Source organism: Hetaerina americana, unplaced genomic scaffold (assembly GCF_022747635.1).
Source record: "Hetaerina americana unplaced genomic scaffold, ioHetAmer1.1.p SCAF_63, whole genome shotgun sequence".
Classification (NCBI taxonomy): Eukaryota; Metazoa; Arthropoda; class Insecta; order Odonata; family Calopterygidae; genus Hetaerina; species Hetaerina americana.
This window is the reverse complement of record NW_027287239.1, coordinates 1,355,339-1,370,118: the sequence shown is the minus strand read 5'-3', so window position 1 is coordinate 1,370,118 and position 14,780 is coordinate 1,355,339. Positions and strand designations below refer to the sequence as shown.

Genomic DNA, 14,780 nt, shown 5'->3' with positions numbered 1-14,780 from the left:
CCGCTCAACATTTAAAAAAGTATGAAAACAAAATTATATGCTAATTTATTTCTTGTAATGAATGATTAGCTTTTTATGCTGATTTTAATGTGTCCTAATTATAAAAGAAATATTAGTTGAAATACTAGAAAAGGTACTGAGTACAGCCATTTCAGTCATTAAATATTTAAATCATGTTTAGTTTATTTCAGAGGTTTGACTACATTATCATCATTAACAAATTAAAGGTTGGGGATATTTACATCCACATAATGTATAAAAATTTGTTTAGAGAGGAAAACAAGGCAGAGATATGCATTCTTCATTTTAATTCTGTAGCACATACATGCTTTTGTTTTCTTTTAGCTTTTCATAATTAAAATTTGGTCCAAAAAATATAGTTAAATTTATGCCCACAACACTCCATACCTTAATATTGATGACTGTTGTGGCATTTCATTTTCATTGAAGTCTGCAGGAAAAATAATATCCTTATGCCTCATATTTACAAGAACTTTAACTCTCTCCATTCCAGTGACTAGAGGGTGGTAACACATTTCAAAGAAAATGATTCCCAAACTGTATATGTCCACTTTCTAGGAGAAAAGAATATGAAAATGAGACGAAATAATTAGGAATAAGATACTACTCTACGAAATGAAATATTATAAAACCATGAACTAAGGCATTATTAGAATCATTCAAACAAAATTTACCATTATATTATCTGATATAAATAATATATTAAAAATGATAACATTGTGGTAGAAGTGCACAGCAGGCAGTTTATATGAAAAGACAGAAGAAGAATGAAAGAGATGGGGTAATCTACATAGTGAAACCTACAGATGTGATGAGAGAAAAAATTTTGAATGATGATTCATGACCAATTAGCTGTATCATGACCAATTAGCTGTATCCGATCGATGGAAAAAGTTAATTACTTTTGTTAGTATAAAATACATAATTAATAAAAAGGACTCATTATGAAAGAATAAACAAACATATCATAACCAGTTTAACAGAGATTAATACTTAATTTGTGTAAAATAATTTTTAAACTAATTTAAAACTAGAACTGATAAAGTGGCACCTTTAGTTTTCTTTGGCAATTATGGAAAGCAAATTTATGAGGACCTAGAGCATCTAAGGGTTAACATAGCCTTCCTCTTCCTCAAAAATCACATATCCTTTGTTTCTTTCATTTATTCTCATCCCATGCCTAATGCATTGACTTTTCAATGTGCCAAGCAATGCTTTGGTTGACTGACAAACTAAAGCTTTATCACCCAGGAACTTAACTGATTTTATCAATTAACTACTGACTTTCATTCCTATTTCAAGTTCTTCCCATGCCTCTTAATCATTTCCTTTGAATAAAAGTATGCATTGAGAAGCACGGGTGACATTGCACACACTCCTGTCGTACCCCTCTTTGGAACCCTGCCCATGCTGACTCCACTCACCAGGCACACTGAGTGGTCAGAGACGTATTGAGGTTGCAGATAAGTGACCTGCCCCTCCTATCCACTCAAGTAAATTCATTAATCGTAGCCAATTTACTCTATCCAGCACCATCAAAAAATTTATGGAAAAAACAAATACATCCTGATGTACAATACACTCCTCTCTCTTAGTTACCTCATTGAGGCTATAGCATCATGCATACCTCTCTGCTTCCTGTACCCAAACTGATCAACCCCTAAGGAATTTTATCCATAATTTACCCCCCTCTCCTCTTTTTATTGATGATCCTAAAAACCATCTTAGTTGCATGTGAAATCAAATTTCTTTTCTATAGTCCTCACATACTGCTCTGGATCCCTTTTTTGGGATGTGAGCTCACAATGATCTAACAAAATCTTCAGTACACATTCCTCCCTCAATGAATTAGCCTAAACATACTCTTCTATGTTATCCTAAGTAGTTCTAAAGGAATGCTATATACTCCTGCAGCCTTATTTTAATTCAATTCCCTTAATACCTTTTCTATCTTGCAATCAAGCATACTATGTATACGAGTCCTCAATTGTCTCCATCTAAGTCATATTCTCGTTTTATGTCTAAACTTACTGGTTTTACCATCTTTACCATTTGACCCTTTGAGTATTCCTTCTCACTTTCTCAAATCTTCCCTGGTATATTAGTAATTTTCCTACAGTATCTTTAATATTGTGCATGGACTTTTCCTCTTCACTTCCTGAGAGGTCTTACACCTTCCTGTACAGCCTGAGAGCTCTTCTCTCAATAATCTATCTAAAATCTCCCCGAAATTAGTCCACCATCATCATTCTTTCACCCTATTATTTTCCCACCTTAGTATATTATTTTTTACCTCCTTGTACTTCTTCCTGCATAAACGTGTGCTTTATAGATATCATCCCACATGAAGAGCTCAACATAAATCTCACATATGTATACCAGCAAACATTAATTCTTCATGCATTTCCTAAAAATCATTTATGGCATGCAACCAAGACAAATCTCAAAATACTTTTAAACATGGCAGTAAAACATAAAAATCTATTTTTTTATATACCTGGTTGTACATAGCTTTATTTCCACAAGCACACAATTCAGGAGCCACATATAAGGCTGTACCAACTTGACCAGTCATGGATCCATCACCAAAATAATTTGATAAGGACCTATTATCTACAGCCTTAAGTTCACCACTTCCCAAGGATTGATCCTTCATTGCAAATGACCCAGCCGTTGAATAGAGGAGTAAATCACTATAAGAATCAAGTATAAATTGGTGACAATTAATAATTACAAAAATATGAATGGCATCACAAATTTGTTAGAAGTAAATTCATATCCTTTCACCATGTCTCAAATGGTGCAATAAGAAGTGTGATAGGGACTCTATTATTCTTTTAAACCTACAATAATTTCCCTTTACATAAAACAACCATAAAAACAGTAATCAACCCGAAGGTCGGTTTGGTAGGTAATGGCAGAGTTCACCCAGTACTAAGCCCGACAGCATGTGAAATTCACACATCAGGGTGGGGAGGCCAGTTCCTTTCCCTGTGCTGGTTATGGTTACTCAGGAAGATCTGGTACCCAAAAAATCACATAGCTTGGGTGGAGCTGCAGGTGCCTTGCCCGGGAATCGAACCCAGGCCCCTCTGGTCTGTAGTCTAACGCTCTACCCCCTGGACTACTGCGACCTTCCCTTTTCATCGTCAGACAAAATAATACTAAAGTAATACACAGCCTTAAAATCAGATTATTATAATACACATAATATCAGAAGTTATTTAACTAGTTATCATACAGGTTATTTGAAATCACATGATAAAACAATCATACATCATAATCTGAATTCAACTATACATTTAATTATTGAAAAAAAAAGATGTAAAAGATAAATCACCAAATGAGTATACATTAATGTCAAATTATAAGTGAAGAAGAACTCACTTAGAATAGAAAATAATATACCTTGGGATTATATTTGTGGTTGCTAGTCCAAAGTCCCCAATCTTCACATGGTCATTAGAATCGAGAAAAATATTCACTGGTTTCAAATCTCTATGAATCATGCCTTGTTGGTGGATATGAACAAGCCCCTCCACCAGTTCCCTAAATAAACGCCAGACTCTCTCTTCATCATCACAGAGACCACCATCAATAGCATTTCTGAAACAAATAAGTGTAGCACCTTTTGAGCACCTCAACTTTTCAAGTGACAAACAGATATGCGAATACAAGTCTACATTTCTGAACACATTAAATGAATTAACTGAGAGTTTGATTACCCTCAAAAGATAATTCAGAGCATCCAAGTCTAATAAGAGGCTCAATATTGAAGTGAGTATTATTACAGTTACATACTATCTCCTATAAAATCTCAAATCGCCTTCAAACTACACTTAAAGCAGCCTTTTACACACCCCTTACTCTCTCCAAACTCTTTATTAATGGGAAAGACAAACAGGTTGCATTTAATGAATCAGGCATCTACAAACTTAAATGCAATAATTGCGACACATATTATGTTGGTCACTCAGAGATGAATTTCAAAACTCGTTCCCAAGAACACGCCAGTGCAGCAGAGCAGCCATTCATTTTCTTGATTCCTATCCTTGATTTTCCAACTAAAATGCTATCTTTTTTCCTTTTGTTTCCTAAATATCTGGAATCTGATTAGATACTACAAGAGAAGAATCCCTCATTACTGTATATGCAACTAGTATCGATGAACGTTGACCTCTCTTAATTTCAGTTTTATGTCATGGCCTTCACATAAGACGGCCTGTACAAAACACAAAATGGTCTCATAATTTTAAGGAGTATCAAAGATTTTTAACTCTCATACCATATCATTGATTAAAAAAAATGGCTTGAATTGATTTATAACCTTCTGTTGCAAGTGCTTATTTCCTTCCTGTTTGCTGATAAGGGCCTGGTGGCCAAAATACGCATACCCAATGCACAACTTCGTCTTTCCCTGTTTTTTGCAATCCCTTGACTTACCTCTCTCTGAGTGATATTCTCTCAGTATTTCGGCCCTCTTTGAATCTGTGAGTTACTGTTTGTGAGTGTATCTGCTCTGTGTATGTCCATGGCGTGGAATTAATTCCCTTGAATAGTCACGGATAGTGAGTATGTGGTTATAACCCAGGCATCCTTAGCAGAGTCTCTTCAACCCTTTAAAGGATACCATTTTGGGTTGAGTGCGTGTCTGTAGTTGGTCACTGGCAAAGTAGTAAAAATACTGCCAACCCCTACGGAAGGGTATTCTGGTCAAGAGGTTGTTGCTGGTCACTGTCGTGGAATTCCTTCTCTCAAAAACCATTACAGCAATTCATATTTTTCCTTTTGGACGAGTGGTGCTAATTTATAATGGTCATAGAGATTTTATTTAAATTTGTTTCACTTATTGTTAGTTCATTTACCTTTAAATATAAGTTTTATTTATTATAATGTGAATTTTAAATATTTACTACATATGGACAGTAAAATTGGTCAACTTATAGTCAATTTGAAAGGATCAAGCCATGCAATAGATTCAAATTGTTACCCGAGGGTCCATTGCACTGTAAAATAAAGCCCATGCACAAAAACTACATTTCTTAACTACATTTGCATCAATTGAAAAAATACACTGAAACTTCAAATTTCTATTATCCAGAAATGTATGCATTTTTATGATCAACAGAGATCTTCACATAAATCAGTGAAGTAAGAATTTCACACACGATTTTCAGATCCAGGAATTCATGCCTTATTTCACCATCCCTTGGAGATGACATGTAAACATTTACCATGCACTACCTCAGTATTGGTGGATAAAGCATTATTGTCTAACTTTTTAAAATTATCACAGTACAATACACACAAAAATCTTAACTGAGGAAAATGCTGTCTTTGTTCTACAGCCAGGATAGTTATTCTATGATAACAAATCCTTTAAATATTGATTTATTTAGCTATAATATGGTAAAAAGAATATCAAATATTGAAAATAACGAGTGAGGGTTAGATAAGAAGAGACGGGTTATAATATTTTCATTTGTATAATTTGTTTAAAAATTTAATTTCATGTTATATTGCTAGCTTTATGTACAAATATGTAGATGGTACAAGCTTAACTGAATTAACCCCAGCATTGCAGCCGCAGTATCCATTGAAAATTAAAAAAAAAAAAAACATTCAGTTTGTCTACAGCAACATTAAAGATAACACACAATGAGCCATGTGTGATATGTTGTTGTGCCATATTGTATTAATGTTAGAATTTGAAATGTTCAGTTCACCTATGGTCAACAATGGAGACAACATGCGAAAAAAATATGGTACAAGGAAATTTTGCTTTTGCCTGAACATATTATCAGCTGATGCTTATGTAAAGCTACAGAAGGCTAATGGAGAGTTCTAGTTGTTTCATCCATTTAACAAAGCTATACAATAGTTCACAATATTTAGAGAGGGGACATGATCAATCACAATGGAAGGTGGACCCTGATCTCAAATCACTGCTCTCACTTGGTATCAGAAAAATTACATCAAAATTGCATGCAGTGGGTTCTGTGAAATCATAATTATATTGCAAAAAATCAATTGAAAGTGAGTTCCTCACTCTATTGCCAGGGCCTAGCCCCATGTGGATTTTTCTAGCTCCCAAATGGACAGAAACACCTTTGTCAAAGTTCTATACGAGAAGTTGTACTTCATAATTTTCTATGCTTAAGTTTTTTATAAAAGAGTGCCTTCATTGCACATGCATCTGCAAACTAATTGCTGGTGGAATATCCTTAAGGAAAACATGAAAATAATCCTGTGAGATATTTCATTTATTAATCATGCAAGTACTCATTTTATTATTTTTCTCCTCAACTTCAATTCTATACAAACACAGAGTTTATTTATTTTTTAACTAGTCTCTTCAAATATGTAAATCTGAAGTTTCAATGTACTTTTAAAATGCATCCAGCATATGTGAGATTAAAAGTATTCATTCCATTACCAAATATGCAAATGGTATTAGTATTTCATTCTTTAGCAATAAAAAAACATGCATGTGACTTCTGTTCTCTGCGATTATAATTAATTATTCACATGATGAGAGCAAGAATAACTACCTGGGTGAACAGCTGAATAAACAGCATTTCTTTCTTTCTTTAAATGGTAAACACTTATATTCAACCCAGAAGAAAGAAATCATTCAGATATGCCATATAGATTGCAAATAATTGTTTAACTGAAAGTTAGATACAAACTTATTTTACTAGAAACATACAATTGGAATTACAGAACAGAAAAATCAACCGTACACGGATTACCGCAATTACCTCAGAGTGCTCTTTTCACAGAATTCCATTTGGATGTACATAAACTGCACTTCTCTCACTTCTGAAGAGCTGTCCTTATCAGAATTAGTGCTCGACTCCTCCTTTTCCCCACTACTAGGATTTCCAACTTTTGTCTCCACATTTAATTCAGATGCACTGTCAGAGCTTTCTTTGGCAAACACTATGCCATCAGAAGAATCTGACCTGGGCCTTCATTGCAAAGTGAATAAGAATAAATGATCATAAGTAAATGGATTAAGATTACGTAATCAACTCACCACATATGAATGTAGGGTTTCTTATGAAATATAATTTAACAATGGAATTATTGTTTAGTCTTCTCCAGAAATATCCCACAGGGTAAGAAAATGGAAAAAATTGTTTAATGCTGAGGGGGTAGTAGTAGTTTTTAGGGGAGGCGACTGACAGCTGAGGTCATTTGCGCCATAGGGTATAGACAGGAAAGGATGAAGGGTGGAAAGAAACCCGGCATCGGCATTAGCCTACTCTTAACGAAAGGCGCCAAGGGGTCCGCAGCATAACGTCCCATCCGACGGACGGCGTACTCACTCAAAGTGCCCTCCACGAAGCACCTCAAGTAGGGATTGAGATACCTCTGAAAAATTTTCAACACCACCGGGATTTGAACCCCCGCCCTCTGGGTGGGAAGCCAGTACATTTAGCCCCCGCACCATCTTGATCCCATTTTTTGCTTTGCGATGCTAATTTAATTAGATTATTACTATGATCTAATAAAGATCTTATATTACTATGCTCTAGTAAAACTTTACTCAAAGGGAGAATCCTGGAACTGTTCCTGACATAAAAAGTCACAAACAGTTACAATGACAAAAATTGCATTCATCAAATTTTTCATCTCTCCATTACATGTTTTGAGCCATCTACAGCATCAATGTGGTCCTAATGATAGTTGACAAAAATGAAAGAGGAATATAGTTATAAATCTCCATCCGACCCTCAAAAGAGTTAAAGTAGTGAACAAAGAGCAGGAAGTTGGTTGATTATGAATTATACATGATATCACCTTTCAAAAATGAAAACTATTAGCTGATCACTATTCCACTATGGGACAATTGAAAGCATCACAATTTATGCAACTTATGCTGGAGAAAAGTGCCAACATGTAAGGGAAAATATAAATTATTACGGGAAGTAAAAAATGTCCTGGATTTGTAATAAAATTAAGTCTTCCATATAACTATTAAATTACAGTAAATTAAGAATCATATCACAGTGTTGTAAACTTACAACAAAGCTTTCACAGATTTTGGAAATTTGGAGGAAAAATACATTAATAATAGAAACATTATAATAATAAGGTAGGTAGGTCTATATGTACGCACAAACGCATGTGTATATATATATATTTGTCACAGTTTTATCCAAACTAGATATAAATATGTAGGCCATCCATAAAGTATGATTCACCATGATAGCAAAGCATGACTAATTTCTCCAATATTATATACTTGCACTATTACTCCGTAGAGTCACTCATTTTTCAACATACTTGCCACTACGGTGTAGAGATACGAGGGTGGTCCGAAAAATTTCTGATCTAATAAATGAACGAGACATTTTTTCCTCAAATTAATTTTCTAACTAAGTCTCCTTTTAAGTTGACATACTTTTTCCAGCGATAATCTTACTTTTTTTAACCCTTTCAAATAGTAATGGACATCTTTCTCCACAGAATAGGCATTTATATATGCGATTATCTCCTTGTCCGATGAAAATATGTCCTCTAAGAAAATCTTTAAGCTCGGGGGCAGATCTGGTGAGTGGTCAACCAATTCAAAGTGCAATTTATGAATTTTAACCAAGATGACTGACAAAGTGTGAGCAGGTGCATTGCTCAGATGAAAAAGCACTTTCTTCTTCTTCAAATATGGTCATTTTTTGCAATTTCTGCCTTCAGCTTGTGAAGTAATGATGCTCAATACTCTCCCATTATTGATTAAATTTTTTAAAGATAAGTGATGAAAATGATTCCATGACTGTCCCAAAAACAGTTACTATCACCTTCCTGACCAATGGAGCCGTCTTCACTTTTTTTAGATTAGGTTCACCATCTTCAGGCCACTGTTTTGGCTGTTCTTTAGTCTCAGGAGTGTGGTGGTGGATCCAAGTTTCTTCTATAGATATGGTTCAATGCAAATATCTGACTAATTTTGTTTAAACCACTTCAACAGAGCCTTGGAAATGCTCATTTGAATGTGTTTTTGGTACCAAGCAAGCACACTCAGCATCCAATGCGTGGATAGCTCACAAATGTCTCATTCATCTGTCATTAAATGACAAATCCAGTCTTTTGATATGCCCATAGCTTTTGCTATCTCTTTAACCTTAATTTGATGGTCATCCGGTACCATTTGGTGAATTTTTTTGAGGTTATTGGTGGTTGAATCATTGTTTGGCCGTACTGAATGCTCACCATAAGCCTAGCTGGTACGGCCATGTTTAAACTAAGCACCCAAAATTTCAGGGTCATAAATGATGCTGCAGAGTCCTGCACATAGCGTCGAACTAGAGTTTGATTTGCGTAGGCATATTGCCTTTCAAAAACAAATATTTAATGACAGCTCCATACTCAATTGTTTCCATTTTCTCAAAAAACCTCACAACGACTCACTCAAACAATTGTCAAAACAACGATTGGGTCTCCAAAATGGCTCAAATTTTGGTGAGCACTTTCCAACGCATGCGCAAACACATTACTGAACTTTTGTTGAGGAGTGTTGCCATCATCATGTTGCAGTAGGAAAATTTTCTGACAACCCTAATCTTGAGAGAGCATTTGAATACCATCCTCTTAGACCTCTGCCACTAAGTCCTTCAATCACTTCTTCATGCAGTACTTTGAACAGCCATCCCTTGCATATTCCTGCCATCCAGGAAACTTCATCTTTCCATGAATAGATGACAATAATTTGGAGCAAAGTTGAAACCGTAGGCTGGATGGTCTCCAACCTCCAAATTGAGTTCTTGAATCAGGCTTCAGCCTATTCAGTCACTCAACGATGAGCATTATTGTGGAGAACATTGTACAGCTTGCCTTGCATGGCTGACAGGGAATACAAATGTCACCCCACTTTAAGGATATATTTATTTTCAGGCATGTAATAGTTGACCCAGTTGCATTTCCTGCCACCATTTGAGCATAATGCCTCACAAATGTCAATACTACACCCAAATGGTCTTCTTCCTAGCATTTATGCTACTGTAATCACACAATTTTTTCTATGATTGGGGTAATCTGTAACAACTCTGCACAGCAGTGATCGAAAAACTAATGAGAAATGGTCATGGAATTCATCACGTTTGATATGGTGATCATGCCTGATGACATTTTCATGTGGCTTGACGACTCCCTATGAAGGGAGATGGGTGACCAGATGGCTGGATGTTCAGCTAGCACATTTTTCTTCTTCCAGTATTACATTGAACTTCCAAGTCCTTACTAATGACAAATCAAAAACCATATCGCCATAAACTGCGGCAAATCAAAAGTGGATTCCTCTCAGATGAATTTTTTTGGATTACAGAAAGCGGAAAACAAAAGCCTTCCTCTGCCATGAGATTGTCAATTTTTGCTGCCATTTTAAAAAAACCAGAACAACTGAAAAACTCGAAGAATAAGTAGGAAAATGTTCACAGCCCATTGCAGCATGCGATTGAAGGTGGGTAACTTTTCCATTGAGGTGTATGTTGACCCACGAGCTATTTATGAGACAATAGATATTACTTCCTGGATGGCCCTCATATAATTCAATTAAATACAGTCATGATTTTCCCTATGCATAAGTCAACAAAAATAACTATGAACTTAAGGAAAAGTATTTTAATTCAGAAACTAGAAAAATTTATCATAATTAGACAAAATATGGGACACATCCTGGAGAAGATATCTAAAAAATGATATTCAAAGGAAATAAGATAAATTCGCATGTACTGGTTCAATAGAAAAACATTTGCTCAGAGGATTAAGAAAAAGTTGATTTATCTAAAACTCCAGAATCACACAGAGTATGGAAGCAAAGAATGAATAGAGGATATCTTAAACAGCTTCCTTACCTGCAACATGAGCTGCACATACTATCTCATTAAAAATAAACACTAACATGACAGAATCCACTTTCAACAGCATGAATTTCAAGCCACTACACTTGATCTTACAAGAATGCAATCCAATCATCATCATCTTCGTCATCTTCAGACTCTTCCTCATCTTCTGCTTCCGACTGGGCTGCAGCACTTCCTCTTGAATGGAACGACATATTCCAATCAACATTGCTTGGCTCTTTGATGTGAACTGGGGCCAATTTTTCTATTCCCTTGGAAAAGTTGTCTCCCTGCCCATAAAAGAAGGTGTCGCATTGGCGGGTAGATTAATTTCTGGTTCTTAAATTATTTGAATTGTGTTGATGTTTTCACTAAAACTAAATTAAAGGAATACTCATAATTTTTCACCACAATTTTTTAATTGCTATTCAAAGGCGGGATAACAAAACAAGACTAAAAACAAAAGGAATTAGTTGACCCCGTAAAACGTTGATATGATTGATAGAGCTTAACATTCAGATAAAAATTAATGAGAGGAACCAACCTGAGAGCCATCAATTTTTATTTCTGGAACAGGGGTGGAAGCAACAATCTCTACACAGTTATCTATGACTGCACTTTCGATCCAAGAGTTGTAATAACGCACTACATTTTCATGATTAAGGCGGGATAATAGCTTCACTTCCCTTGTTATCTTTCGATTTAGTTGCTTGTTCTTTGGGTTAAGTTTTATGCGTTTAATAGCATAAATGCCTCCATCAAGCTTATTCCTTACCTACATTGAGAACAACAACAATGATATCAACAAAATATATAAATTACATAACATGCACATTATATTTTGAAAAAAAAATCTTATTTTTTCTCATTTACCTTCAGCACATCACCAAATGCTCCTTTACCAAGCCACTTAATGATTTCAAATTCATTTTTAATCCTAGACTGCCCCTTAGGGTTAGCAGGAAAGTACTGCTCAATATCTATTTCAGGTTCTTCATTGTCAGAGACACTGTCACTTTTTTTCTACAAAAATGCAAAAAAGCAATAAATAAACTATCTACATAGACACTATATGAATATATGAAAATGCAGGCACTTCTACCATTCAACACAATCACCTCTACGTAAGCAACACACACAATGCTAAGGCTTAAACATGCACTACAGCCACTTCAACCAAACTTTTCTTGATTCCCATACATTGACCAGCAATTATTCCTTAACAGGTATACATTATTATTGATAATAAATTATCAAAATCATTGCTAGTCATTCCTTTTTTATTTGATGGCAAATTTGTAAATTATGAATTTCAGTATGCTTAACTGTCAATGTTAACAACTGTCAGCCCTTTTAATTTATTTCCAGGTCAGGAATGAAACACTGCTGATGAAACCAAGCATCTGCATTGGAAGCACGCACAATGGAATGAATTCATATTCTGTGCGGAAATACAAGAATCAGCCCCACTAAAAATAAAACGGTAATGCACCTTAGTCTTCATTTTACTAATGAAGACATTCCAGTCTAAACACCCCGGTGAGCGTGATAAAAAAATCACCAGCTTTATTGTGTATCCAAATCTAATGAGCAGCTTCTGCTACTGCTTGTAACACAGTGCAGGAATGATTCTACACACACACACACACATATATAACATATACACGTATTTATATATAATATAATATAGTATATATATATAATATATAAATATGTATATGTATGTATATATATATATATATATATATATATATATACATATATATATATACATACATATATATATATACATACATACATACATACATACATACATACATACATACATATATATATATATATATATATATATATATATATATATATATATATATATATATATATATATATATATATACATACATTCGATAAAATGGTTATTTTCAATCCGATTCATCCCCCATGCAGCCTTGTACCATAGGATTTTGCAATAGCTGGGCAAAGGTGGTCTGAATAACTTTGAAGGATTATAAAAGGAAAGTTATGTGAATGTGAATGAAAGTTTCTATATTTCAACTAAAAAAAATAAACTCGGCACAAACCTGCTTTTGAGCCCGGTTTCTTTGAGGACTGAGTCCCCTCTCCAATGGATCCATAACAAATGAATGCTCTAACAATTGCTTGGCGCTCCATCTATGACGCTCATCTTTCAAAAGGCATCTAAAATTTTTACAAAGACAAAAATAGGCATGGAATTTACATATTAACACTAAAAGAAAAATATATATGTTTCCACAAGTGTTGAGAAAGGGAAAAAATGCTTATAAAAAACAATTAAGAGTTAGCTGATTGTCGTCCTTTCATTGTGTTGATAGAATTAATACTATTTCATAATATTCATAATAGAGTTGAAGAAGAGAGGAAACAGGATGTAATAGGGGGAGGATGCCTCCATCTCTCCTTACTCACTACCATCTCTTTGTTCCTTCTCCCTCCCCTATCCACCATCACCTTCCACCGACCCTTGACCCCATTTAGAGGACTAACCTATCTATGCACAACGAAGGCGACATGATCATCAAAACATTTGTCAACTCCCATGTGAGTAGTACCCTTTCCTATATTTTCTGTGTGTAAATTCTACTGTTGTTATACGTCGTGTCTGTGAATGTGCATGCATGCCCGCTTGAGGGATTCAAGCTTCTCCAGCTTCATATGGGCTATGTGATTTTTTGGGTACATGTCTTTATGGGAAACTACAGGATGCACAGGGAAAGGAACTGGCCCCTGTATACACAGTTTTGTGAATTTCACATGCTGTTGGCACTATAACTCGCTATGCCTAGCTTTTCCCACAAACCTCATTCTTTGCTTAAACTTTCCCTACTTTGTTCTCTTTCTTCACTGTCATTTACTTTGAGTATGTGTGTATGTTTAGATGTATCCTTAATTTATATACGTATATGTATGTATAAATGGATGTGGGTGTGTGTGTGTGTATATATATATGTATGTATATATATATATCTAGAGCTGTACTGGCGGGAGTAATAAAAATTGCTCCTGGTAGGGGCACCCATGCCAGATAGGTCGAAGGTTAGGAGCCAGACGAAAGGTAGTCCACGCAGCGTCTGTTCCTCAGTGAGGCGGCTGCAATGGCGTCTGACCCCAGTGGGGCGGCCAGTAAGTGATGGTGTCACGTTAAAAACACTATTGAGGAAGGCAACGGGAAACCACCTCAATTATCATTCCCAAGAACAATGTGATGGACAATAGAGATATTTTGAGTCCTGGCAACCACGGGGCTCGGCCCAATCGGCCGTGTGTCGTGCCCGGCAGCGGGGGAGGCAAGGCTTCCGCGGTCGTCATCCCACGAAACCCTTGCAAGGGAAAACCAGCAGCAGCAGGACAGAAGACGCAGGAGAAGAAGACCAAATTAGTTAGAATAGGAACGTGGAATGTTAGGACAATGATGAGGACGGGGAAATTGGAGAATGTTAAGCGAGAGATGGAAAGGGGAAATATAGATATTTTAGGTCTATGCGAGGTGAGATGGAAAGATAGCGGGGATTACTGGAGTGATAAGTATAGAATAATATACAGCGGTGGGGACGAGAGCCAACGAGGGGTCGCCATAGTATTAAATGAAGAGGTAGGAAGAAGCGTAGTCAACATAGAGCAGGTAACGGATAGAATACTACTAGTGGAGATAAAAGCAGAACCGACGAACTTAGTTATTATCCAGGTATACATGCCACCGAGCAACCATAAGGAAGAAGAGGTCGATAGGATATACGATCAGTTAGAGGACATGATTGCATGTGTTCCTGCAGGGAAACATTTGATAGTGATGGGGGATTGGAATGCGACAGTAGGCGAAGGAAGAGATGGTGATGAGGTGGGGGACTACGGTTTAGGCACGAGGAATGACCGCGG

The 14,780-nt window shown here is 35.8% G+C and overlaps 1 protein-coding gene across 2 annotated transcripts in view; it reads right to left on the bottom strand.

The window, feature by feature from the left end:
* Gcn2 (eukaryotic translation initiation factor 2 alpha kinase Gcn2) overlaps positions 1-14,780 on the bottom strand; it is a 119,700-nt gene that overhangs the window by 80,726 nt on the left and 24,194 nt on the right. For both annotated transcript variants that reach the window (XM_071594564.1, XM_071594565.1), the window contains 8 exons: positions 12,947-13,064; positions 11,739-11,888; positions 11,410-11,640; positions 10,980-11,155; positions 6,783-6,992; positions 3,430-3,627; positions 2,519-2,714; positions 409-575 (listed from right to left, as the gene is read on the bottom strand). In XM_071594564.1, the coding sequence (XP_071450665.1) occupies positions 409-575; positions 2,519-2,714; positions 3,430-3,627; positions 6,783-6,992; positions 10,980-11,155; positions 11,410-11,640; positions 11,739-11,888; positions 12,947-13,064 (1,446 nt within the window). The remainder of the gene's footprint in view (positions 1-408; positions 576-2,518; positions 2,715-3,429; positions 3,628-6,782; positions 6,993-10,979; positions 11,156-11,409; positions 11,641-11,738; positions 11,889-12,946; positions 13,065-14,780) is intronic.